This window comes from Watersipora subatra, chromosome 10 (assembly GCF_963576615.1).
Source record: "Watersipora subatra chromosome 10, tzWatSuba1.1, whole genome shotgun sequence".
NCBI classification, from domain to species: Eukaryota; Metazoa; Bryozoa; class Gymnolaemata; order Cheilostomatida; family Watersiporidae; genus Watersipora; species Watersipora subatra.
Window position 1 is genome coordinate 15,924,697 of NC_088717.1, and position 25,454 is coordinate 15,950,150.

General features: G+C 36.3%; 1 protein-coding gene across 2 annotated transcripts; it reads left to right on the forward strand.

Moving 5' to 3' along the window:
- Positions 1-881: 881 nt before the first annotated feature.
- LOC137405743 (all-trans-retinol 13,14-reductase-like) lies at positions 882-24,933 on the forward strand. Of its 2 annotated transcripts, none has more exons than XM_068092119.1 (14): positions 882-1,034; positions 1,952-2,178; positions 2,768-2,950; positions 4,050-4,159; positions 7,008-7,139; positions 10,828-11,029; positions 12,250-12,408; positions 13,242-13,394; positions 13,742-13,868; positions 14,816-14,918; positions 16,613-16,708; positions 18,338-18,436; positions 21,913-22,077; positions 24,366-24,933. In XM_068092119.1, the coding sequence occupies exons 2-14, from the start codon at positions 1,971-1,973 to the stop codon at positions 24,534-24,536; spliced, it is 1,908 nt and encodes a 635-aa protein (XP_067948220.1). In that variant the 5' UTR covers positions 882-1,034; positions 1,952-1,970; the 3' UTR covers positions 24,537-24,933. The 2 variants fall into 2 exon arrangements, with proteins under 2 accessions (XP_067948220.1, XP_067948219.1); XM_068092118.1 differs by lacking the exon at positions 882-1,034 and adding an exon at positions 1,633-1,737.
- The last annotated feature ends 521 nt before the right edge of the window (positions 24,934-25,454 follow it).

The following is a 25,454-nucleotide window of genomic DNA, read 5'->3' on the forward strand; positions in this document are numbered from 1 at the left end:
GGTTCAGCTCTCTCCCTTGGTTTTAGCCGGTTGTACCGTCAGCAGACAGGGTTCAGCACACTCTGTTGGGTTCAGCCATAGACCTATCAACTATACTAACTATTCTACATTATCCATCAAGTGTAGTTAATAGGTCTATGGGTTCAGCAGAGCACAAGTGAGTTGGTTTCAGCTCCCTCATGTTGGGTTCAGCAGGTTGTATCACAGGTAGCGTTGAGTTCAGCGCACTCTGCTGGTTTCGGCGGGTTGTTTCGTCGGCAGCACAGATATGTCAGAAGTAAGGGTTGTCTCCACCCCATTCCTACGCGTTTTCTTCAATGGCTTCTTTAAATTTTTCTTTGAAATTTTCATGAAGTCTAATAGTAAGACCACGCCACAAAACAACTTTGGATTGTGTAATCTCTAGAAGACCAATCGTAACAGCAACCAATTTTTGTTGTCAGAGGAGTGAAGACGTACATCAAGTATACAAAATTGTTTTTGCAAGCGTTGAGTGTTCAGACCTATTATATTCTAATACATATCATGATGGTTCCACTGCATAAGCTTTCAAAATATGTATTACAAGTACATTCTCTTCAGTAACGAATTCAAATAGAAGAAGATCTTATGCTAACAGACAACACTAATGTTTTGGAAAAGCTGCCAATTATAAAGATACCCAATAAGATGCTACCCGACAAAGCCTCACGATAGAACTGTCCGCCATTTAACATTAGCCTTAGACTCTACCAACCTAGTCGCGAAAGACAGCGACACGCGTTAGCAACAAACTACGGTTTACGATTTAATATTTTATGTTAGACGCGAAAAGTCTACGATTTTGGATAGATCGTACTACATCCGTAGAAAGAATACTAACTAAGCAGCATCACCACTCGTTGGCCGATCTAGGCCTGCGTAATCCTTTTGTTGAAAATACCTTATCACCATTTAAGACAGTAAACCAAAATGTTTGTCCTGCGTTCGATTTAGCTTTGTATCCAAATAGAGAAATTGAAAATTGCTCCAACACATTTCCTAGATACTGCAGAGTATGTGTACTTATAAATATATATTAGTAGTTATATTTTTATACTTTTCGTTTATCCTTCAGTGTTTTTTGCCAATGGCATAATATTCATATACACCATCGAATGCCCATTGTGGCAACATACGGTATTAGTCATTCTTTACGTGTTGCTTAGCGTGTTATATACACAGCTATAAAAACACAAGTTATTTTATGAACTATAGGTATGGTAAAGTACATGCTATTCATCAACTGTCATCACAAAAAATGCCGTAGAATATTGCTGTTTGGTCAATGTTTTAGAGTTGCCTTCTCATGTTTTGATTTCTGCGAGCAAAGAAAATATGGTTAGAATGATACAATTGAAGCACACTAAATGCTCATGACAAGTTATGGTCATGCCTATTAAAATTTGCAGCAGTTTTATAAAGTTGTTGTACACACAATGATCGCTAAGGTGATAGCCAGATAAAACGTTCCATAACAAAGAGAATGAGTGTATCTGTGTTGCCTTATCGCTCGCTCCTCTGTTAGGTAGGAACCTATTTACCTCTATGGTTGCTTCAAGGCAAAAGTCTGTTCATTTGAGTAGTGAGTCTATTGGTTTGTTTCCGGTAGCAACTGGAATAGTGAACTTTGATTCTCTGAACTTTCTTAGGCCTTTGCAATAGCGAAAACATCACAACGCTGTGTGACACCTAGTACACGGGTGCAATACTTTACTGGTAAGAAATGTGTAGAAAAACGAATAGACTGTTCAATTAAATTAATTGCAATTATTGAGTAAAATTTATTGGCTTCATGTTTTAAAGAATATGCCGAGGAAGCTCACCGCAAGTCTAGTTAAAATAGTATTGCAGAATTCCTATTTATAATTGAAAACTTTAAAATATCACAGAAAAATAATGTGTAGTATAACTAGAGTATTTTTCGTTGCAGGTGGAACCTATATGTGACCATGGCAATTTTGGAAGGCATATTTTTATTTATTAAGGATCATCCAAGTATTATTTTAGCCACTTTAGGTTTATACTGCCTGCTATTCTACATCACATTATTGTTTGCCACTGGGAAGAAGGGAAAAAATCCATTCTACGCTGATTGCAGACAACCAGTGCGACCCATAGTACTTGATAAAGCGCTTCGAGATAGGGTAATCAAGCAAGGTAAGTAGTGGTAACTTCTGCCCAAGGCTGTTATCTGAAACACAAGTCTTCTACAATGTTGTTTAAGCATTGCTTTTTTCATCAGCCACAATTTTTGGTTCGTACTTGTTTGATTCTCCACAGGCCAACAAAGATGGCGAAACCTTGCAGCTTCCTGTTCTAGTGTTATAATGCCGGAGAATGATATCATCATAAAATTAGCATATTCAATTTTTTTTAAATGCAGGGATTATTATGTTTTTATGCAAATTCGTTCAGTTTCTTCATGTACATTTTCGAGTTGGATTTGACAAAGAAATTTTAAACCATAAAGAGGTCTTGCTGAAGTCTGGCATGAAGATGTTCGGTGACTACACTCTCAGTATAGTAGATCAAAAATTTATTATCTGTGCTGATGCTGCGTATATCAGCTATAAAATCTTTCATATAAGTGGAACTGGTTACCTGGCTTAGGCTTGAATAAGTATTCATTTACTAAGTGAACGCTGTAGTGGTAAAACAACTCTTCATGGCGTTGTTTTTGTTGTTTATAACTACCAAGCATAGTGTTGTGAAAATCTCAAGTGCTTTATCATTTTTGTTTTTACAGGTTTTTCTCGTAAAAGGCTTCCAGAAAAGATAGATGCCATCGTAATCGGCTCAGGGATAAGCGGATTAACAACAGCTGCTTTGCTGTCAAAGGCCGGAAAGAAAGTTCTTGTGTTAGAGCAGCATGACCAAGCAGGAGGCTGCTGTCACAGTTTTGTTGAAAGAGGCTTTGAGTTTGACAGCGGTAAGCAGATTGAAGCGTGATGCACAGATTATGCTGTTGCTAGTCGAAGTATTGAATGCTGCTCTGTGAGCCATTTTGCTTGAATATTCGTGTTTGATTGACAGGCCTTGACATTCTTATTATAGTAAAGATTGTTTGCGCTTTACAAATCTTCACTATAGTAAGCGTCCTTCCACTTCTCTATTTGAAACCATAGTTGATGATTAGGAAAAAAGGACATCATATGGGATTTGAACTCTCAACTTTCAGCATGTTAAACCAACACTCTAACAACTACACCCCTCCACTGCTCACTAGTAACTTCAAATAATTGTATGTGCAGTTATTACACTTGACGATGTCTGACGGTGCACTAGAGTGCCAGTACTAATAAGTTATGGTCATCATTTACTACTGGTATTATGTAAAAAGTTGACATTTGAAGAGGTTTGAGAGTTGTGGCGTTGTGACATGGAGTACTTAGGGCTGCTCCAACTAGCTGATCTCAGGTCGAGCTACTAATTATGAAATCTTGGACTAATACAAATGTAAGGAAAAAGTATGTACGACAAAGAGCTATTCTGCTTGTAAATACTATGAATGAATGCATTTTAATTTGTTTGTTATCGCACTAGTGGTTTATACTTTTGGCAATCGAATGTGATCATGTAAATGTAATGATCGTAAATGAGACACAATCGTTGACAACAGTACTGTTTTATAAGCTGAAGATCTGTACTCAGCAGGGATTTTCCTAACTTGAATAGACTGACCGACTAGTGGCTACCCATTTGTGTGTGAGATGGGTGGCAGCTCACTTAATTATTGTTCTACATAACAATTGCTGGTCACTTGGGACTTGTACCGTTATAGTTCACGCGTGAGCATGTCTCGTGATTTGTTATTTTTTTTATCAACTTATCTTAGCAAATCTTGCTCTTGAAGCTTTACTGCTACTCCTGTAAGGCTAACCAGAAATCATGGTTGCTTGGCAACAGTGAAGGTAACGATTAACTCTCTAACATATTGTTGCGTTTAGTTTATTAAGTAATTGTAAGCTTGATTCACTTACTATTGTTATTAAAAGAGAGGCACACTATACGCAGAGTTTTTGCTGCAGGCATACATTACATCGGGGAACTGCAGCACCGTACCATGACTAAAACCCTCTTTGAACAGATCTCAGATGGTCAAGTTCAATGGGCACCCCTAGATCAGAACTTTGACACGGTTAGTTATTTGTTGAATGGCTAAAGCTGATGTGTGATATGCCCAACTGTGTAGAGTTACATGTACTCTACAATTTGGTGATTATTTGTTAAGATGAAGAGCAGATACTGACTATGCAAGTGGCTAAATTGGGATCACTACTGTGTATGCCATTATCTTGTAGTTAAGGCGAGATAACTCCGATGATTAGGTTCATAAAATCAAGTGAAACTTTACTAATCATTTTTTGCTGATTTTTTATAAAATATTGATTTAGTGATCATTAAAACTTTTACTATGAATTTATCTGCTCGTTCTGATGGAATTGATTCATTGTGAAAATATCTTGCTGACATACATACAGTATTTTTGCTGTGGAAGCTAAAGTTTCTGTGCTGGAGCTTTAATCTAAAGTTTTCTTGGAATCGGAAAAAGGTTCTGCACAACAGTTGATGCATTTGACCAACAAAAGCCCTATTACATTTTTTTTAGCTTAGTGAAGCCGGCTGCAAAAGAAAAATGCTATCGTTTTTGCAGTTTGACCAAAACCCAAACGCTCATTCTCTAATATAAAAATACAATCATCAGAGACATCTGAAGCTCGACATTGAAGAATTGCGATTGTATAAATAATTAGGTTGCTGCTTACAACTTTCTTTTTCATCAATCTTAATCTGAAAAAAATGAAACTACGATATTGTGCTTTGAATTTTAAGTAAAAAGAACACTAACTAGTTCATTTTTTGCAAAATGATGATCAAATATCCTAAACATATTGTAGCAAAATTTTTGGTGGTTCTGTTAACTCTGTGATCCATGATCAATGTTTCTGTATAGGTACCAAGTCAGGCCGTTATGATGTCTTTCCCTGGTGAAACAGCTCACAATTCAAGAGTAGTATCTTACCTCTCAAATGATGGTTATTCAAGTTGGCTTTGTTAAATCTGTGTTGTGCATCTAGATGACTGAGACAATCTACTACACCCTACCCAGTTTTGTACTTTTGTACTTTGAACAAACATTTTTTATCTAACCATCTGAAACACTTTTTGTCTAGCCTGGGGTCGCTGGAAAGCCTCTCTTATCTTTGCAAAAACTTTGTTCAAAAATTGGTTTTGGGTCCAAAGTGTGAAGTTTTAAAGATATTTTTTGATCAACGGCAGATCTAATTAAGACCAGGATGACCTTATCAACTGCTATGTCCAGCAAATAGGTTGTTATTTGATATGGAAATGAGCGAATATTGAGTATACAAGTGACTAAATTGGAATCACTAATGCTAACCAGTAGGTTACTGGTTAATAATTCATCAACAACATCTCATGTCACCCAAGTTTGTAAGCCAAAATGATATAAGAAGAAAAAGTGAAGCAGTTTTTTTACTTTTACTCCATAACAGTCACTATTTATACATAAGCTGATTTTTTGAGTGTACGGTAATCCCTAATTTTTCTGGCGCTTCTCACGATGAGTAAAAGTCCGGGAAGTAGAGATTAAAAAACCATATCTAATATAGACACTTTTTCAGTAATGTTAAGCATTTCCATCTTTTATGGAATTTGTTAGACAATTTGAAGGTAGAGCTTGTTTGAGGCATGATGGAAGCTGCCACATGCGCTTTGCATTTTTACACTTTACAAAATGTAAAAAAAAACAATGAACTGCTATCACATTGATGCTTGTGGAGGGATCTCACTGAGTCAGAGCGTGAGGGAAATTTATATATATATATATATATATATATATATATATATATATATATATATATATATATACAGTCAAACATGGATAACTCGCCCACGGATAGCTCGAACACATGGTTAACTCGAACGGTTTCTTTGGTCCGTTCCCACGTAATGATAAATTGCTATAGATAACTTGAACCCAACACTGTTAACTCGAACTGTTTTTTGCCCAACGGCTACCGAAACGGTTGTTATCGCTTTAGAAAATCACTTTATTCCAAGCCATAGAGGTAAACCTCAACTTTTCGTAATTCATAAGCGTCGTTATTACTACCATCGGCAAAATATTTTTGTCAACGACTTTTCTAAAGGTTTGGTGAAATTTGATTTATACCAAACATCTGCTTAGCGATCGTCCTTCGGAAGCAAGGTAAAGTGAGGTAATCTTTGCATAAACTTCAAGAAAAATCGGCAAAATTGATCGTGGGTAAGACGCTCAAAAGAAAAAGATGTCTTTTCTTTTGAGCATTTCAACAACGATCAAGTTTTGCCAATGGCAATCTAAAAAACGTCCTGGCAATTACATCACCTCAAACAACAAACCAATCTCAAGTGATAGAAAAATCTCTATACTTGTTGATAAAACCGTTTTAAACTTTACATTAGAAGCATTTATTTTGAAACAAGCCATTTGTGCTTTTGATTTATATTATAGTTTGTATATGTACATGTATCTACTAATAAGTAAATACATGGACTTGTGACAGTGCTCTGATAACTTGAACGCTCTGATAATTCGAACACTTTCGCTCGGTCCCGTGAAGTTCGAGTTATCCATGTTTGACTGTATATATATATATATACATGTATATATATATACATGTATATATATATATATACATATATATATATATATATATACATATATATATATAACCTATTTTGGTTGTTTATTGCTGTTTGTTTACAATGTCAGCCAACCATTTCGTAGTGTCAAACACTTTCTAACTTCTCATGTATGAGATAATTATCTGAAAGACCAACATTTAAAGCATGGAATCACTATGTATGTTTGTATGGTTTCTGCTTGCTCAAATCATCTCTTAAAAGACCATAAATATATTATGTTAGACACTCTAGCTGTATTCCTATTGACAGCAGTAATAGTCTTTAGCCTGATGTAGGTGGCAATAGGCAAGCCTGGACAAGCAACAGACTATCGTCTACTTAGTGGAAAGGACGACTTCAAGAACAGTGTACACAAGTATTTTCCTGATGAGACTCGGGCTATCGATAAGTTCTTTGCTACAATGAAGGTAAATCTACCTCAAATGCTTACAATTTTATGGTTGAAACTGGTTATAGAGCATGTAGAGTGCATGACTCCCAAATGCTTGCTGTTAGCTTGCACACATACACCAGTGTACACAAGGCAGTTGTTGTTGCTACAAATACCTGTTGAGGCACTATATGCCATTGATGTAGTGCGGACCTTGGATTGTGGCATAGCTGTTTTTCGTTTTTTCTCGCCTTATGATGTGGAACACGAAGTTCCTCCAGACCATCGTTACAGTACATTTTTGCCATACACCATCAGCAAAAATGTATCAGCAGAAATTTAGTGGTCGGTGTGCTGCATACGTCAGAATCACCAAAACGCCGATATCCTGTTTTATGAAATACCACCCACAATGCCTTAAAAACTCCGAGGCTCTCTTGCTCTATGTGCATCATTCTTTGTGTTTTGTAAAGGCTTGAGCTTGTGTGACCGAATTGATGTCAAATTGATGCATTCTAATGTTTAAAATAATATTTACTATAACATTCAAGTTACTAAGGTTAATATACTATTTTGTTACTAATTTTTAATATGTATGATAAATATATAACAATTGTGATGTTGTTTTTACCGGGGGAAAGGTGTTTGTATTAGATAATTACTACGGGTTTCTATACCTCTCTCTACGCCATTTTTGCCCTGGGATCTCAACGCCGTAACAAATTAATGTCATATGGCGGGTCCACCGTATAGCATGTGTTATTAGTTGAATGATTGTGTGATGCTAGAGCAATTGATGCAGTCTGAACATTGATCTACATGCCACTACATATGGAATCTCCCGGAGTGTGACACTCTGTTGAGGCTGAACTCTGCATAATGCAACAGGTATACCAGAACAGTTGCCATTCTCACAACAGCGAACATTACGCCTTCAAAGTAATGCATTGCATGGATTGGCAATGCCTAGCTGGTTGCAATGGGACATTGTTGTATGAAGCACAGACTTTGACATGACCATCCTTCCAGTGTAAGCTGCTGGAAAGTTTTAATGATGCATAAGAATGCTGTCCTGTCTATGCATGGACCTTTTAAAAACGTTTAAAGGTTGATTTGCAACAAAATTCACATTACAGTTATTTGGTATCAAAAGATTCACCATGTCTTACTCTTTTGTGTTGTAGGTGCAAAATATATGGGAATGTGATTACAAGCTCTTAAAAGCTCAAAAACGAACAGTTAATCGCAGCCACACGAGACCGCTGTAGTTTGGATTCTCTTTCCAAAACGGCTCAAATGTGGCGTAGTTGTGGTAGATGGTGTCTGTTTACACTTTCCTGCAACCTTATTCGTCGAAATATTTTCACAAATATACTTCACACATTCAATAAAACCATGTCTATTGTTCTTACGCGTCTGTTTTATCGTCATTGTAATGCTGTTTATTTTAGCAGCGATATCTTATAACTTACCGTAAAAATTCGTTTAATTTGTTAACCTTAGCTCGAAGGAGTACATATCATTGTCTGATAATCATGACGTGCCTGGTGGTCACTTTTGATACTCGAAAAGTGCTGCAGAAATTATTTTCGAAGTATTGGGTCACATGATCAGATTACGACTTGCCGATTAGACCAAGCCGGAACAAAACTGTAAAGTAGCGAGCATCTATATTTGATACGGCGTCTTCGGGAAACCCGAAGTGTTTGTCATAAACTAGTGCCCCGATAGGTTTTATATTGAGCTTTTTATTGGACTTTCAATTCACGTGAGAACATCACGTGACAAGACAATAACCAAAACTGTAATGACAACGTCAGAGAAATAAAGAGATTCCAGTCTACGGCGGCTTTTCGTTTTTGAGCTTTTAAAAGCTTTTAATCACATTTCCACATATTTGGCACCTACAACACAACAGAGTAAGACAAGGTGAATCTTTTGATACCAAATAACTGTAATATGAATTTTGTTGCAAGTCAACCTTTAAGCTATTCATCCGTTGGCTATTTCTACGCATATCTCATTGATAAAAATAGAATTGCCTTTTATTTTTTGGTTAGAAACATATATTAGGTCAGTCTAGTGTGCCCTTAGAGATCATCAGGTGTGCCAACAAAGTACAGAGAATAAGTCTGTTCACAACTATTCCATAATCCATGAAGGTGGATAATAAGTGGAGGCGGTAGCATGCCGAGCTATTAAGCTGAAGGCTGCAAGTTCGAATCCTGCGTGATGCAATTTTTCGTGCCTCAAACTGTTGCTTCGGATAGACGGATGAACATTACTAAAGTAAAGATTTAGCGCTGTTCTATTCTACCATGATTATTTTATCACCCACTGTGTAAAGGAAAAAATCGAATGGTTGTATCTCCATGACGAGTTTTTCCTTCGGCTCGCCTTAAAGTTTTTATGTGTTTTACATATAGCCACCATTAAATATTCCCACAACCAAACAGAGCGAAGCGATTGGTTGGGAGATTTATGATAAATGCACATGTGCACAGAACTCCCGAAAATTATTCATCAACAATGAGACGAACCCTTGTATCAAAATTTCATCAACAAATTTAACCATTGTTTTGTAGAGTCGTTAAAGTATAGTAACGATACAAAACACATACAAACCTATTTAAATATGTTAGCGAGTTTTTGTAAACCGTCGTTATTATCTTAAAACTTACCCATCTGATCGGATTATACACAAATAGACAGATTTATTTGGACGAAAATCGTTATTAAAACTTGCCGAGCCTCACTTTTATAAAAGTTAAGACCGGAAATTGAAACGCCGAGCGGCAAAGAATAGAACGATTAAATCGTGCGCATTTCACGAAAAAATAACGTGCACTTTTCACCAGTCTATAGCATTGTTGAATTGCCGAAGGTTTCGGCGATTAGCGTAGGAGTACTGAAATCGTTTCATTTTTGCCCATTTCAAATTACCTGACATTTCAGGCACATTTGAGTACTTTGGTATTCTAACTGATGTCCAACGCAGTGTCAGTAAAGTAAATGACGATGATTTTTTTTAACGATTTTTATGAGATTACGATATTTAATTATAAGTTTGGATATTCTTCTTGATACTTCTTGATATTGTTAGTTATGACGTTTTGAAATGTAAACAAAATTGTGCATTGGTTTTCTATTATTACTGTATTACTATTACTAAGTTTGGATATTCTTTTTGATACTTCTTGATATTGTTAGCTATGACGTTTTTAAATGTAAACAGAATTGTTCATTGGTTTTCTATTATTACTGTATTACTATATTAATAATATTGGTTATTCTAATAGTATCAGTGCATTTTACTTCTAATATTGCATTTCTCCTATTGCAGGGGGAGAGATATAAACATATAATCTTTTCCTTTCATTATTGCTGTTTGTTGTATATAATAACACCCACACCCAGTACATTACAGATACCATTGCAGTTATCCTATTGCACTGCAGTGTCATTTGACTGCTAATATTGCATTTCTCAACCATCAGTACCCTTTCTTTTTTTCCCAATATCTCTTTGGTCGTGGGCTGTATGACAGTGGAATTTCTAGTACTAGATTATGTCACCAAACTTGAGTGTCACGACTCTCTGAAAACATTCTCACGTGTGAACGCATGAGACGGTCGTGAACAGGAGTCTCTTTAAACAGTTGGAATTGCAAATTTGGAAGAAAGAGCTTTGTTTCTAAATAATTATGAACTTGTCATGATTTGTAGGAAATCCGAGGATTGTTTCCATATTTTATCATGATAAAATACCTAAACAAGAGAGTGACAAGCTGGATACTGCGACTGCGACTCCTTAGTCTCTTCACTTCCTACACAAAGTATGCCAACATGACTACTCAACAGTTCCTCGACTCTATCACTACCAACTCTCGTCTCAAAGCTGTCCTCTCCTACTGCTTCGGCGACTATGGTTAGCATATATAATTTTCCAGAAGGTTCAACTCCTTATGACAAACTCAGGAGATTTTTGTTTAAATTTTCTTTCCTTAACTCCAAACAGTTATTCCGATTAGATATACTGTAAAGGCGCAGCCAATCTGAAGCTTCTAAAGTACAGATTCCTACACAGTAGCCGCTTCTATAACGTATACCTCCTATAACGTAAATTCGCAAATAACAAAATAAGCAAATCGTTGTAGATGAGCGTCAAAGATGTGCGCTCCTAAATGTACGTCGAATATGTGCGCTTCCCATCAACTTATTGTAAAACTTATCGCGATCATGGTCTATGAAACCTGTAAGATTGATCAATAAAGGAAAAAATTGTTGATGCAAACCAATAATACTGCAGTACAGCCCCAAGTTAGAAGAGTTACATCGAGTTTTCCTTGTTGCATAGCCAAACGGGTGGGTTTGGAAAGATCTTGGAATGGATAGGGCAGTTTACATGTATTTTACTGTTCTTATTTATAACATAAATCCCCTATAAAGTAAGTGTTCCCGGAACGGATTATTTACGATGTAGGAGCGCCTACTGGGCTAGGATATTAGGAGTTAGCCTGTGTGTGCGTTTGCTGTTTTGAAAGATGGTATGCCATAACAGTTAGGCTGGTTAGCAGTGCAAATAACTAAACTAATGCTTGCAATCATGGATCCTGCATGCTACTCACCTCTTGTGCATGGGTCCTAAGGCATGCGATATTTCAGGTTCAGCTCACACACGCTGTTAGTCGTACCGCATTGTTTTTCTACCTAGGATCGCTGTACCAAACTAGAAGTATTCACTTTTAAAAAGTTTGGTTTTTTAAAGGCCGTCCTATGTGAGCTGCTAGCGTCGTGTTGGGTAACTTGTTATAATTGATGCGCTACTTGTAAATAATATTGGCAGCGTTGTGGTCCGTTTGTGTATTCATAACAGCATGCTGTAGGTCATGTGACCTAAAGTCAACTACTGCACCGAACAACATACTCATCAATAAAATAAAAATAAGGTAGAAGTACATTGCTTACTTAATTACAATATTACTTAAATTGATGTCAGGTTACGTAGAATTGATCTTGCCTCAACAACTCACAATTCAATGTGTTTCTCATCGATCTCAACCCTAGTTTAATTGAAAATTAATATGGTGAATTACCGTCTTGTGAATTCATATTAAAAGCTTACATCCTGGTTTATTTTTGCTTCAGGTACAATCCCCAGCGACTCGAGCATCATCGCTCAGGCAGTTTTGTTGAACCACTTTGCGTACGCCTCATCATATCCTGTGGGTGGTGCCAGTGAGATCGCCATGAATATGATACCCGTGATAGAGAGAGGTCAAGGCCGAGTTTTTGTTAGAGCTGATGGTGAGTATTTCTAGTTACATCATCCTTATTGTTTTGTCAGTATGCTTGGCTGACAAGGTGAATTTCAAGGAGGGTCAAAGTTTTGTTAATGAATTTCTGGTTAAAGCTTTCAAACCATTTTGCTAGGCTTCACAAGGTGCATAGATCATGTATACACTGTTTTTATCACATATAAAAACATCCCTTCTATGCTTATGCTTCTATGCTTAATGAGCACCCAAAGTTTTCAATCATCAAAAATTGGCAGAGGATCTGTAATGATCTCCAAATTTGGAGCTTTTGTTTACAGGTGTGACCTCTACTGCCGCTCATTATTGTAAATACATATCACGCTCATAAATGTGTTATAGAAGAGTTGATATCTTTAAATAACCTAAAATAGTGTTCGCTAACATGTATCATGATATGTCAATAGTGTAGCCATAATTCTACAGCAAAATTTATTGGATTAGAGTCTTTTTTGGTCGTACCCAACCTGTCAATGTATTATGGCTAGCGGGTGATTAGACCGTAACGCCAGCCGGATACTCAGTTGATATGTATACAGAGCAAGAGTCCCCATGAAATACATCATATATGATAGCATGATGTACTAGTATGAGGGCAATCAGGTGCGCTTTGAGAGATCGTCATGAATAATCACTATATCCATAATTATTTCGTGGCAAAGCAAGTTGACTGAGCGGTGTAGTGGTAGGGTGCTTGCCTTTTAATCCGAAGCCCAAGTTCGATTCTTATTGGAGGCAGTGTTTTTTCCTAACGCTGTTAGCGTGGCTTTGGACGGGTGAACACGACTCTTATTATTGTATAACTGTATAATTCATCTATTTCAGTGACAGACATCCTAGTAGAGAAGGGACGCGCTGTAGGAGTCCGAGTAAGCAAGGGTGATGAGCCTGTAGAAATAAGAGCTAAGATCATCGTATCAGCTGCTGGTATTCCAAATACTCTCAAGATGCTGCCAGAAGAGACAGCCAAATCTACAGGTTGAGTAGCACCTACGATACATAACATGAGTGATCTGTAGGGTAGAACTAGTAATCTAGCAGCTTTTAGTTGTATATAACAGGTTGTACTTGTAGGACTTGGTGATATATTGTCTAAAGGAGACATATAACAGGTTGTACTTGTAGGACTTGGTGATATGTTGTCTAAAGGAGGCATATAACAGGTTGTACTTGTAGGACTTGGTGATATGTTGTCTAAAGGAGGCATATAACAGGTTGTTCTTGTAGGACTTGGTGATATCTTGTCTAAAGGAGACATAACATATTGTACTTGTATGACTTGGGGATATGTTGTCTGCAGGAGACATAACACGTTGTACTTGTAGGACTAGGTGATATGTTGTCCAAAGGAGACATTAAAGATGGGGTGGCAGCTCTCAGTCTCTTTGTTGGTCTCAATGGTACAACAGAATCTCTTGGTCTACGAGCTGCCAATCTCTGGGCCTTTACGGAGTGAGTTGATCTTATTTCTGTTCATTGCCAGCAATTTTACTGCAATGAAACCAAAATGAAACCTTTTCCTTTCTTCTTTCCTGTTTAATGTGTTGCTGTAAGCAATGTTTGTGCGTGTATAAGGTATTCTTGAGGCATAGGCCTTAGGGTATGGCTACACACACCTACAAAATACATCTTTTTACAACTAACACACTTGTGACACATCGGCAATTTATTGCCCATGCATCGGTTTCGCAATAAAAATGTTGATTTACATTGTTAGAGCTAAAACAGTGTCTGTAGTTGACTGAAATATTAATTAATACAGGGTTGATTCAATCTCATTCACTATCAACACATTCTAGCCATGTCCAAGATTAGCTTCTGAATAATGATTACAATAGTGCTTCACACAAACAGTTATTTATATGTGGATAAATATATTCTCATTTATAACATCTATACAAACGCTACTACTACAAATTGGACTTGTTGTTTATAAAACATTTCAGGTAATTTTTTTTCATAATTAAATACGTTAAAATTCTTTTTCTGTAGTTCAAGTTGTGTCACAAACTTGAAGCGTTTTAGTCCTTGGTTGTTTTTTTCATTGTTAATGTCTGTTTTTTGGCAAAATATTCCTATGCAAACAGTTACACAAACAATATTGTTATCACAAATCTTTGATGCTCCATGTTACAATACAAATATCCTTATGATGCGTCAGTAACGGCACTAAAAAAATTATATTAAAGATTTCCAAAACTTTCAAGCTGCTGAAGCCAATTTTCATTGGTCACTTTAGGGGTCAGCGCGATGCAAAGCTCAGTGGTGTCAGTGTGTGTAGCCAGGCCCTTACTTGATTGATAACAATCGATCCCATCTCTCATGAGTCCTTCCATGACTGTAAAGTCTCTATGCTGTCAGAAGAATGCTGTCTCAATAGAATTTTCTTTCACAAATAGTGAGGATCTAAATGCAAGCTTCAACAGCTATATGGATCATCAACCTGACCTTGAAAACCCCAGTGAGATCCCATTGCTCTTCATTTCGTTTCCTTCTGCCAAGGTAAGCTAACTCCTAACTCTCCCATTCTCTCCCTTTCTTACTTTTTACCCAACCCATCCTTTGTTTAATGCCTTATAGTATTTTATTGTTAGCTAGTTTGTTCATGTACTCCACCATTACTTCCAATACCATTACTTCCAATACTCCCGCTTTGTCAGGGTTTCCCTCAACACCTCACAATCCTCTTTTATTATTTTATCAATCTTTCTCTAGCTCCATCTTACTATCAGCAACATCTGTAACATTGTCATCAGTAGTTCTTCTGTCTCACTATTCTTTTAAAGGATTTTTATTCAGTTCCCCCTCATTACTGTATGTCTACTATGAGTATCATCTATATCAGAATCTAGCAAGGTGACACAGCCGCAGTTCATTGCAGCCTAACCTGCCATGTATTCAGACATTTATGTATTTATAGTTTATCTTACATGGTGGCAAGTTCCCTTTTAGAAAGTTCCATTGGACTTGCATAACAGTAGAAAATGTCTATATAGGAATTTTAATTTTATCTAGCCTGAATTCATGTTTTGTTAGTTGGATACGTACTTGAATGGGCAAACTTCAATTTTCTAGAAACTTGGAACTTTACCATTTCTGGGGGCCTTTACCTGATGAATCTGATTTCTTTAAATTGAAATTTTAAAATATTTGCTGCCCCATCTTTGCTTTATTTATCCTTTTTTCTCATATGCTGCTTTATTACTCAAGGCTTACTAAGTAAAATATTTAACAGCGTTGACCGCTAGTAGAAAACTAGTGTACAGTAAATAATTCATTCCAAGGGCAATAAACGTTACAAGGGCAATTTATGTTATAAAAATTTCATGTTATACGAACAGTAAAATACCATCTACAAGAATTTGATTTTCTAGACAACATTGTCTCTTCTGCAAAAGAAAAATGTTAACAAATATTTTATACATCTACAATGAAGTAAAACAAAAATATATCTCACTATAAAAAGAGCATTGTATATCTTTTCGTCGTCTATCTGTTTGCAGGGGTCAAGGTTATAATAAAATTTAGCTTCCGATGATACTCCGACTCGTGACATTAAGATTGGTAGACCGATAATACCTGTACCAATTGATCGCCTGCAAGTATTTCTGAACGATTGCTGGCTACTTTATTCTCTGTACTTTGTCGACACGCCTGACAGTCTATCATGACGGAGTAGACTGTCACGAAACTTGCGGGTATAATGGAGATAGCACTTTACATACTTTTTTTTTTCTTAGTGTCGCAAGAGAGGAAACAATATTTTAATACTGCCTACAAAATTCTCGTTATTCAAATAGAGTTTATGAACTTGCGCCAACTTGACACTTTACATAAGTGGATTTTTTGTGTAGTACGCAGAAAAAAAATTACGCTAATTTTTACATTACATGGATTTTACGTTATGGGTGCGTCGACTGTAGTTGCTAATTAAAACAGGTTCAAACCAGTATAACTCTGCGTAAACCAGTCTGTACTAGCAGTACAAAATTAACCAATCAGACTTTTGAGCATTATAACAACAAGTGTTTATCATTCCTCATCTGTAGCTTGCGAAGCAGAAATGCTTGTCAGAAGCATAGACAGAAGATGTATCTGACATTTGACGGTATTATAGCAACGGTCACTTAGCTTTAAAAAATTATATGAAGACTAGTGTTCAATTAATCTTGATTTGTTGATCGGGCTTATTGTAGGACCCAGCCTGGGAAGAGCGATACCCAGGCAAGTCAGTATGCACAGTCGTGACCCTCGCTAACTGGAACTGGTTTAAAGATTGGGAGAGCGAGCAGGTGAATAAATTGTTCCTTTTTATATTGTGTTACATACGAATAGATGTATTTAGGTTTAAGTGTAGCGGAAATTAGCATTTTGAGATAGAAACTATGATATGACTGGAATTTTAAATTATTGCAGGTCGCTTAAGAAGCATCACTACTTTGTTGATTTGAAATATAATTGCTCCAGTAAAGTATCCAATCAACAAATTCAAAAGCTGCAATAAACGTTTGCTTTGTTGTTATCTCACACTTAATTATGGAAGGTAATATTAAATGAATACTCATTGTTCTAATAATTTAGCCAAAACTGAGAAGACGACTTTGAATTTCATTGCGCTATTGTCGTATTAACGTGCAATAATGCTGGAACCGTTATTATTGTAGCTTACGTTGGTACTACAGTCAAGTTTCTACATACAGAAGTTATTCTGTTTCAGTATTCGTATTGTGTATTAGAGCAAGCATTCTTACGAAATGCATTGTATTTTGGGTAAAGCGTTCCAGAGTCCAAAAGACATTTATAAATACTTCAAGGCTGTACTTATAGCATTAAGACAAATGCACTATATAAAGCTATAAAATTTAAATTTGATAAGCCTTAATTATATGTAAAAGTAAGTTAATACATTAGTATTAAATAAAAAGAGGTTTTTATAATTTTTTTTATTTTAAAGTCAGTAACAGGAAGTGGAGATACAACAATGAGTAAGTTTGTTAACGAGTGAGTAACACAAATATGTCATTTAAATTACACCTTAATTACATTTAAATTTAAATTAAATTATAGTTTAACTGAAATACTTTGTATTTTTACTATTTTGTCATTTCCTTTTTAATTTCTACAATTTTTTTCTTTTACCTGGAAAACTGTGATGCTTCAAGAATGTTTGCATGTTGTATATAGAGCATTACTTCATGTGTTGATACAAATATTTGATCAAACGTTACGACATATATACAAAAGCTGGTCCGTAGAGGCGATCGTAAATCAAGTTTTGAGTGTAGCTAGAAAAGCTGTTTCAAAGTCGTTACGAAAGTGGCTGATAAAAAGACTGTTGAAAGAGTCTCTAAACCCACTCATAAATTGCAGACAATTCTAGAACAGCATGGGGAGACATTCTTGGTATGGCTTCTTCAATATCCGGCACAGATCTCTGCGATATACTAGTAGCTTGATACATAATCAGCCATTAGCATATCACTGACTACTAGCTGCATTTAACTCGTATCTGGAGGTATCTCTTATAATAGGAATTTTAAGTGGGTTGAAAAAAAGCGTTTAATATATCGATTAATGTAAGTGCGGTTGTAGATACTTTATTACGCGATCAGATTCTCTCGAAGTGCATGTAATCAGCCTTTTGCTAAACTGGATCCTGCACACAATAAAAGCCAGTCTGGGATATATCGCGCAGGTAAAAGATTATGATGGATAGCCAGAGAAGACAACAACCAATATTTAAGCATGGGAAGATAATGAACAATATTAAACATGTAATACCTAATACAACAAGAAGAACATGAGAGCTTCAAGTTTAGAAACTGCGAAAAATACTATTAGAAAATTATATAGTCATTTATAGCGTACAACGGTAGTTGGTCTTTTTGTATATGAAGGAGTCATTGACTCACTATTTTCAGGTCAAGCACAGGGGAGATGACTACGAGTCGATGAAGGAACTGTTTACAAAGCAAATGTGGTCGCAGGTCTGCAAGTACTACCCTCAGCTTGAAGACAAGGTATACATACTCCCAGTTGGTTAGTAAAGAGATACACAGGAGGGAAATGGGGCACAAGAATTGTACAAACTTTATTCGTTAATGTTTATTCGTTAATGTTTATTCGTTAAGAACTTTTCAGACCTTCATTTACATTAAACACGAATTTAGCTCCGCCTTTGTCATTCAGCCTGTCACATTTTGTCGACTTTGCTTTTTACAGCTGCCTACGCAATGCTTAGAATTTTAAAATAACTCGTTTTCATTTTTCTAGTGCATTTAAGATGGGGAAGATACGTGTAATCTAAGTGCTGCTTTTGTAGTGTTTAAACATTTTGAAAAAATAAATTTAAGCTCATTAGTGTTTTCTGAGTTATTGCCATAATTTCATAATATTATTTATTGCAATAATGCACAGCGGCATATAAAGTACAAAATCCTTTGCAATGTTAAAAAATTGGACTCGGTAGCGACGCCTCCATAATGGTATTAACAGTAGGACTTGTTCTTGCAGTAAATCTTTGACTATCCTAACAAATTTGTGTAAAATGAAAGGAAATGATGCATCTGATGCATAATGACCCTAACAAGAGTTTGGGGTAGTTAAATGAGTAGGTAATCAGTCACATATTTATAACAGCAAGGCTACAAGTATTGACCCGCAATACTGGTAATCAAAGAATAAATTATTTCAGGAGAAAATTACTCATGATTATATGGAGTTGTCTGCTCCATAAAGTTAACAATTGGTTAGACTTGACTGCTGTCACTTTTTAGATAAGATGACTCACATTGGTTTTCATCTTTGGGATTTAGTAGCTGATAACTTTTTACATTGGTGGATAGTTGGAAGTTATTATTACGAGTATCCTGGCAGTCTGGTGTGCCATGAATGATCATCAGGTATGCTGATGTAGCGCCTAATGTAAATATGTGCACATTTATTAGCTCATATTATAATAAATATTGCTTATTGATCTAACAATTAGACAGATCCAAACTATAGAAATCAGGACGGGTCTCTAATTACCTATGTATGTTGTCAACTAGCTGCAACCCATGATTAGTATTAGGTCATATTCTAAAAGTTCCTGTTTAGGTGAGCTTCACCAGATCAATCTTGTTGAATTGACTTCATGTGATTTTATTCTATAGATCAATGAATGTTACTGTAGTCCCGTGTTGTAGGTTGCAGACTATCGTATGTTTTTATTTTGACCCTGTGTTAGTTTTATGTTTGTTATAAACATTTCATTAATTCTGCTCATTAAGTTAAGAATGATACGGATACATGGGAAATCATTTTATACCTTGAACATTTTTAATAGCAGATAAGAAAGAATATTGTGGTATAGTATTCCCTCATATAAGTGATTACTCAAGATCGGCACTCTCCTACACCCCCTGAATAATGAAAATTCGTCAACTAATAAACCTGAATCTTCGTATGTAATAAATCTATTTTTATTGATCATTAACATTTTCCTCTTTTTCTTCATTAGACTATTTTGAGGGAGTGAAAGTGTCATAAGCCGTTAGCACATTTACATTTCACAAAACAACAGGAAAACAGTGCGCTGCGACGACAGCTATCACAATGATGGTTGGAGAGCGGTCTCACTGGGTCAGAGTATGAGAGAGATTTATGTATTTGATTTTTTGTTTTTATTTTCTTTAATTTTAATGAATAACTATTGCACTGTGAAGTACTGAAGCTGCAAATCACGAAGTAGTGAGGGATTCCTCTATGTGTGTAATGGTTACGTCATTATATAACAGGGGTTGTGTAATCATTATATTTGAAATGTAAGGGAAATTTGGAAAAAAAAACTGTTATGGTGCGTTTACACTGGCCGACACCGACTCCGATTAGGTGCCAATACCCCGACTCAGACAGGTACCTCAGACATTTCACGTGTGGGCGCCGACACCGACTCCCCCTTTACATTGCAACGATCAAACGATTTTTGTCGGTACCAACAGCCAATCACAGTGTTTCGCCGTTCTGACCTTCACCCGCCACGCGAAGACGAGTACACATAAAAATCAACGCGCTTGATGTGGAAAATTATATACTAGTACTACACTACTACTACTGCTCCTACTACTATCGCTAGAAACAACTACTGAATGCCAAGCAATGAATGAATAATAAGGCAATGAAAACCCGAGCAAAGAACTGTACATACAGTTCTTTCGTCCGAGTAATTATAATAAATAAAATGAATAATGAAGAAGATTGAATGATGAATGTATATTTGTGGTAGTAGTGTGGTGGACGTCGGGCCAACACTTTACACTTTTTGTAATTATTTGTTTATATATATTTTATGTCTGTAAATATTTTATTATATGTGTTGTCCTTTTTATTTCCTTTTTATTGTTGGCCTTGTTACTCGTTATGCTATCAATTGTCGTTGTTTATGTTGTCATATCAACGCACTAGCGGGCCTAATTATTGGCCATTCAAACATTGTTAGCCGGTGTTCTCACTCGGTCCCGTTAGCCGAAACGGGCAATTTTATTGTATATAAGGGAGCAACGCTCACTTAGTAGACAGAGCAAATGGCCGTACGCTCCTCGGCTAGTGAATTTCCTTCGCTAATAAAACATTGAATGAAATCACAAGCAATTTATTTCTGTATGACATAATCTAGATCGTACCAAGTAAGGGCCGGCAAATTCCTTTACAGTAGTACTAGTAGTAGAACTAGTAGTAGTACTAGTAGTAGTCGTACAACTGGCTATTCACTTTTAATTTAAATTAAAGAACTTGATTTTTTGGTACTCTCGCGTTCACATCGTTGCTAGCCATGCTGGTTCACTATTAAAAAGAGAACGAGGGAAAGTTTAATGACAGTCTTCTAGCCTCTCATTAAACCTAGCCCTTTCGTTTCATAAACTTAGCACTGTCATTAAAGCCTAGGCTCATTTAACCAGAGGCTCCTAGCTTCTGATTGGCTGATGAGCGTCCGATTTGTCGGTGCAACCGGGCACTGCTGGGTAGCTCCGACACCGACTTTCAGATCGGTGCCGACACCGATTTTTCTGTTCACACCTACCGACACCGACTCATCAAATTTGTCTGTGCACGACAAAATCGATGACAAAATCGGCCAGTGTAAACGCACCATTACTTTTCACTCGTAACTTACAACATTAATTCCCTTCTTATCGTATTCATTCCTTTGCTGTGATGCAAGTACTTATTGGTAACTACCAAGTCAATATATTACAGCTAACTCTTTTGCATAATCAATATTTCCTAAAGATGATCTTTCTTTGAAATCGTATTCCAATAATAGTATTGGCCTAAAGATTGTAGATTTTTATAGGCGTAAAATTCAGCATTCGGCATTCCAATTTATCAAATTTTTGGCAACCAAATCTATTTACATTCACCTTCCATATTGGTTTGCATCTGAGACATTTAGTAAGTTCCAAAGGATAAAGTACAGTTCCAACACTGCATGCTTTGATATTTGATATGCTTGTAGGTGGAATATATTGAACTTGGTTCTCCGGTCACTAACAACTATTACATACGATCAACTAAAGGAGAGATCTATGGCCTTGACCATAACAAGCTGAGATTTAAGCCTGAAATAGCGGCTAAACTTCGTCCGAAAATAGGCATTCCAGGGATGTTTCTGACTGGTCAGGTTAGTGTGGTTTGTAGATAACAGTTTTAGGCTTACTTCTTGCAACACTATAATATTTAACACTATAATATTTACATTTAATATATGTGTGCTGTGTATATAATAGTTAATCGATGATTAAGATATTTGTAGCATTACTATTGCTGTGGCACCGTGGCTACATCACTTGGTATATTTTTGTTATTCTTTTTTTAACATGGAGGTACCTCTGCAATATTGTATGACTGAGCTTGTCTGGCTGCCAGAATTGTATAAAATAAGTAACCTTCTTGAAGAGAACTTGGCAGTTTATCTGAAGTAGTAGCAATGTGTGCTATAGTCTTTTAGATGCTTACTAGCTAAATGCCCGGCATATCGCAGGTAATAAAAAAGTTTTTTGCATAAAAGATCATTTTCAATTGGCCACATTTCGTTACCCAATGAATTTGAGTGACTTAAGCTAGCTGAATGATTATATAATAATAGTGTTATATACTATAGAAATATATACTATAGTAATATATACTATAGTAATATATACCTTTGATAAGAGCCGTGTCCCTTTCTCTTAAACCAGTGTCAGGAAAAAAGATTGCGTCGCGATCTCTCATGCAGTCATAATCTTCAAGTGTACATGATGAAGCGTGAAGCATGCTATTTTAACCATTTGGCATTCAGTGTAATAAGTATGATGTGCACAATTATTCCTTAGTATGGCCAGTTAGATGCAAAGTGTAATGGATGGCATGTCAGTCTGCAAAACTGGAAGTTTTGACCGAGTTCAAATCCGGTGTGAAGCTAATTTTTCATTATATTACATAATTACAATAACTGGGCACACAAACGGCAGACAGGCGACAAACAAGCACTGAGATTTATATACGATCTCTTGCTCGGCATGTGCACCGCTAAAGATCGTCATGAGTAGTAAGTGTATGGAGATTTATCCATTTTATTGTTACGGCTTCGGAGTGATGTAGTGGCAGGGTAGTTGCCTTTAATTGTGATGTCCCTGGTTCGATTCACGTGCGGGGAAAGATTTTTATTGCACAGACACTGCTCTTATTAGGATATAGATTGAATCGAATCCTTACAGAGCTGCATCTAAACTGCTCTTTTGTCTCTTAAAAACAAATCAAATAGTTGAAAACCTGATTTGACAAGCATTATTTCACCTATGCATGTTAAATAATATGTAGCTAATCGAATTAATCCATCTGATGTGCCCATATCAAATCATAAACTGCTAGTGATATGTACGGAAACATCTAAAGCCTAGTTCTCATATTCATTGCCAGACCCCGACAGTAACTTGCGCAGCAAAACGCTTGCGAAGCTAGGCTCGGCGGCTTCTGTTCACATATAAAGCTGCATCACTAATAATCGCATAAAATGTTCGCTGGCCATGCCGTTTTAATAATGGTAACCTTTACCTCTTTGGTACATTTCGGGAAGGTTTTGTCCACGGCTTTTCACGAAATTTGAACAGCGCTAAACTCTTGCGTTGACCGCCGGCAACTACTGGTGGTACCTAGGTAGTAGGTTCACATTTCGCCGCAATAGAATGCAGCGCTGTCGCCGGTGCTTTGCGGCATATATAGAACCAAGCTTTGGAAGCAAAGAACAGATGTTGAAGATAGACTAGGCCATCAGTTCCTCTTCTTTATCATTAGTTGATCGAATAATAAATGCCATGTCTCTATTATATCAGTGCATATTACATACTAGGGTACCTCTTCTATTGTAATTAAACTATATGACTATAAATTAAAATAAAGAAAAAATCACTGTCATATAAAATGTCAAAATTTTTTACAAGTTCAGAACAGGTTTTTAAATTCGGAGAATTAACTTCCTACAGTTGTTTTTGTGTTTGAGATTTTTGACAAACATATTGGTGTACAGGGCATGTAGCAATAAGCTGCATCATGGGTTCTATGACAAGCGTATTATTGTTAACGACAAGGTCACAATAATAGACGGGTGCAAACTTATACAGTATCTCGCTTTTATAACAAATAATCATTCGTTAACACGAGCACATGGTTCTTAATGATTTTAATTGGTTTGAATCCCAAAGTACTTCTACCCAATGTAGTCTCTCCTGCATTTATATAGATCAATCCAAATTAGAATTAGCCTAAATCATTACAAAAGGAATTTGTTTCAAATAGCTCAGTAGTCGAACATTTCATTAATGCCACACCAAACTTTCGATGGCTGTAAATTTTTCTCCCATGACATTGTTGAGTGCATATCATATCTTGTGTTTAAATATTCAACATGTATATTGTCTCTCTAATGCCCAGGATATACTTATGTGTGGCTTCTCCGGGGGAATGTATTCTGGCCTGCTCACTGCTTCCTCCATACTCAACCGTAACCTTGTAACCGACTGCGGCAGGTTGCACCAGCAGATCAAAAATGGCGAGAAAAGTAAGGTGTCCGCAAATGGCATCCACAAGAAAAAGAGTGAATAATTTACACCGCTTCAATACTAGCACATGCTCAGTTTGTGGTTGCTATAAATAGCTAGCCAACCAGCTTCATGTTTTTTTATCTACGATAGAGAAGTATCAACTTAATTCTTCGTTCTATGTTTAATTATACATTCATTTTCTTGTGCTGTCAGAATATTGTACCTGTACTCACATCCTAAGGAATGTATTACTGCTAGTAATATGCAAGATCTCTAATTATATTTACAGCCGTTGTACATCACATGGACGGACTTATGCTTTGCAAATTTTGTGACTTACATTTTTTTGTGCTACCAGGTTTTTGAAATGAAAGTCGAGATTTTTTTGTGCCGACAATTTTTTTCATCTTGTGACATCTGAGTTATATTAGTGTTAATACAAATGTGAGAGAAATGCATTTCTAATGCATTTCATTGATAAGACGATTTTCAAACTGCTTGCATATAACCTTAGGATTACCATGCCTATAAATCCACTTGAGTACATGTACAGCAAATAGGTAGATGCAGAAGCTCAAGAGTATTGTTCAAATATGAACATTGTATGTAATTGGCACAAAATTTTAAATGATAAGTTATTAGTTTACGGTAAAACATTTGCAACTGCTTGTGGATTTAGGGCACCTGATTTTCAATCAAAGCTCATCAAGAAATAAACAATTGCTTGTGTACCAATGCCGATACTTCAACAGCTTCGTTTGAAACAAAATAGGGCGACAGCAGAACTTCCAAAAACAATTGGATTGGGCTGCGAATTGGCGAAAGAAATGCGGCACTCTAATTCCTCTAGAAACAAAGCTTCTTTTAGGACTCCAACATTTGGACAATTGTTCAGGTAGTTTGCTACATTCCATAGTTCTCAATTTGACTACAATCTTGCGCCTCTACTGGAAGGTTGAGAATGGCTGTACTATTCACC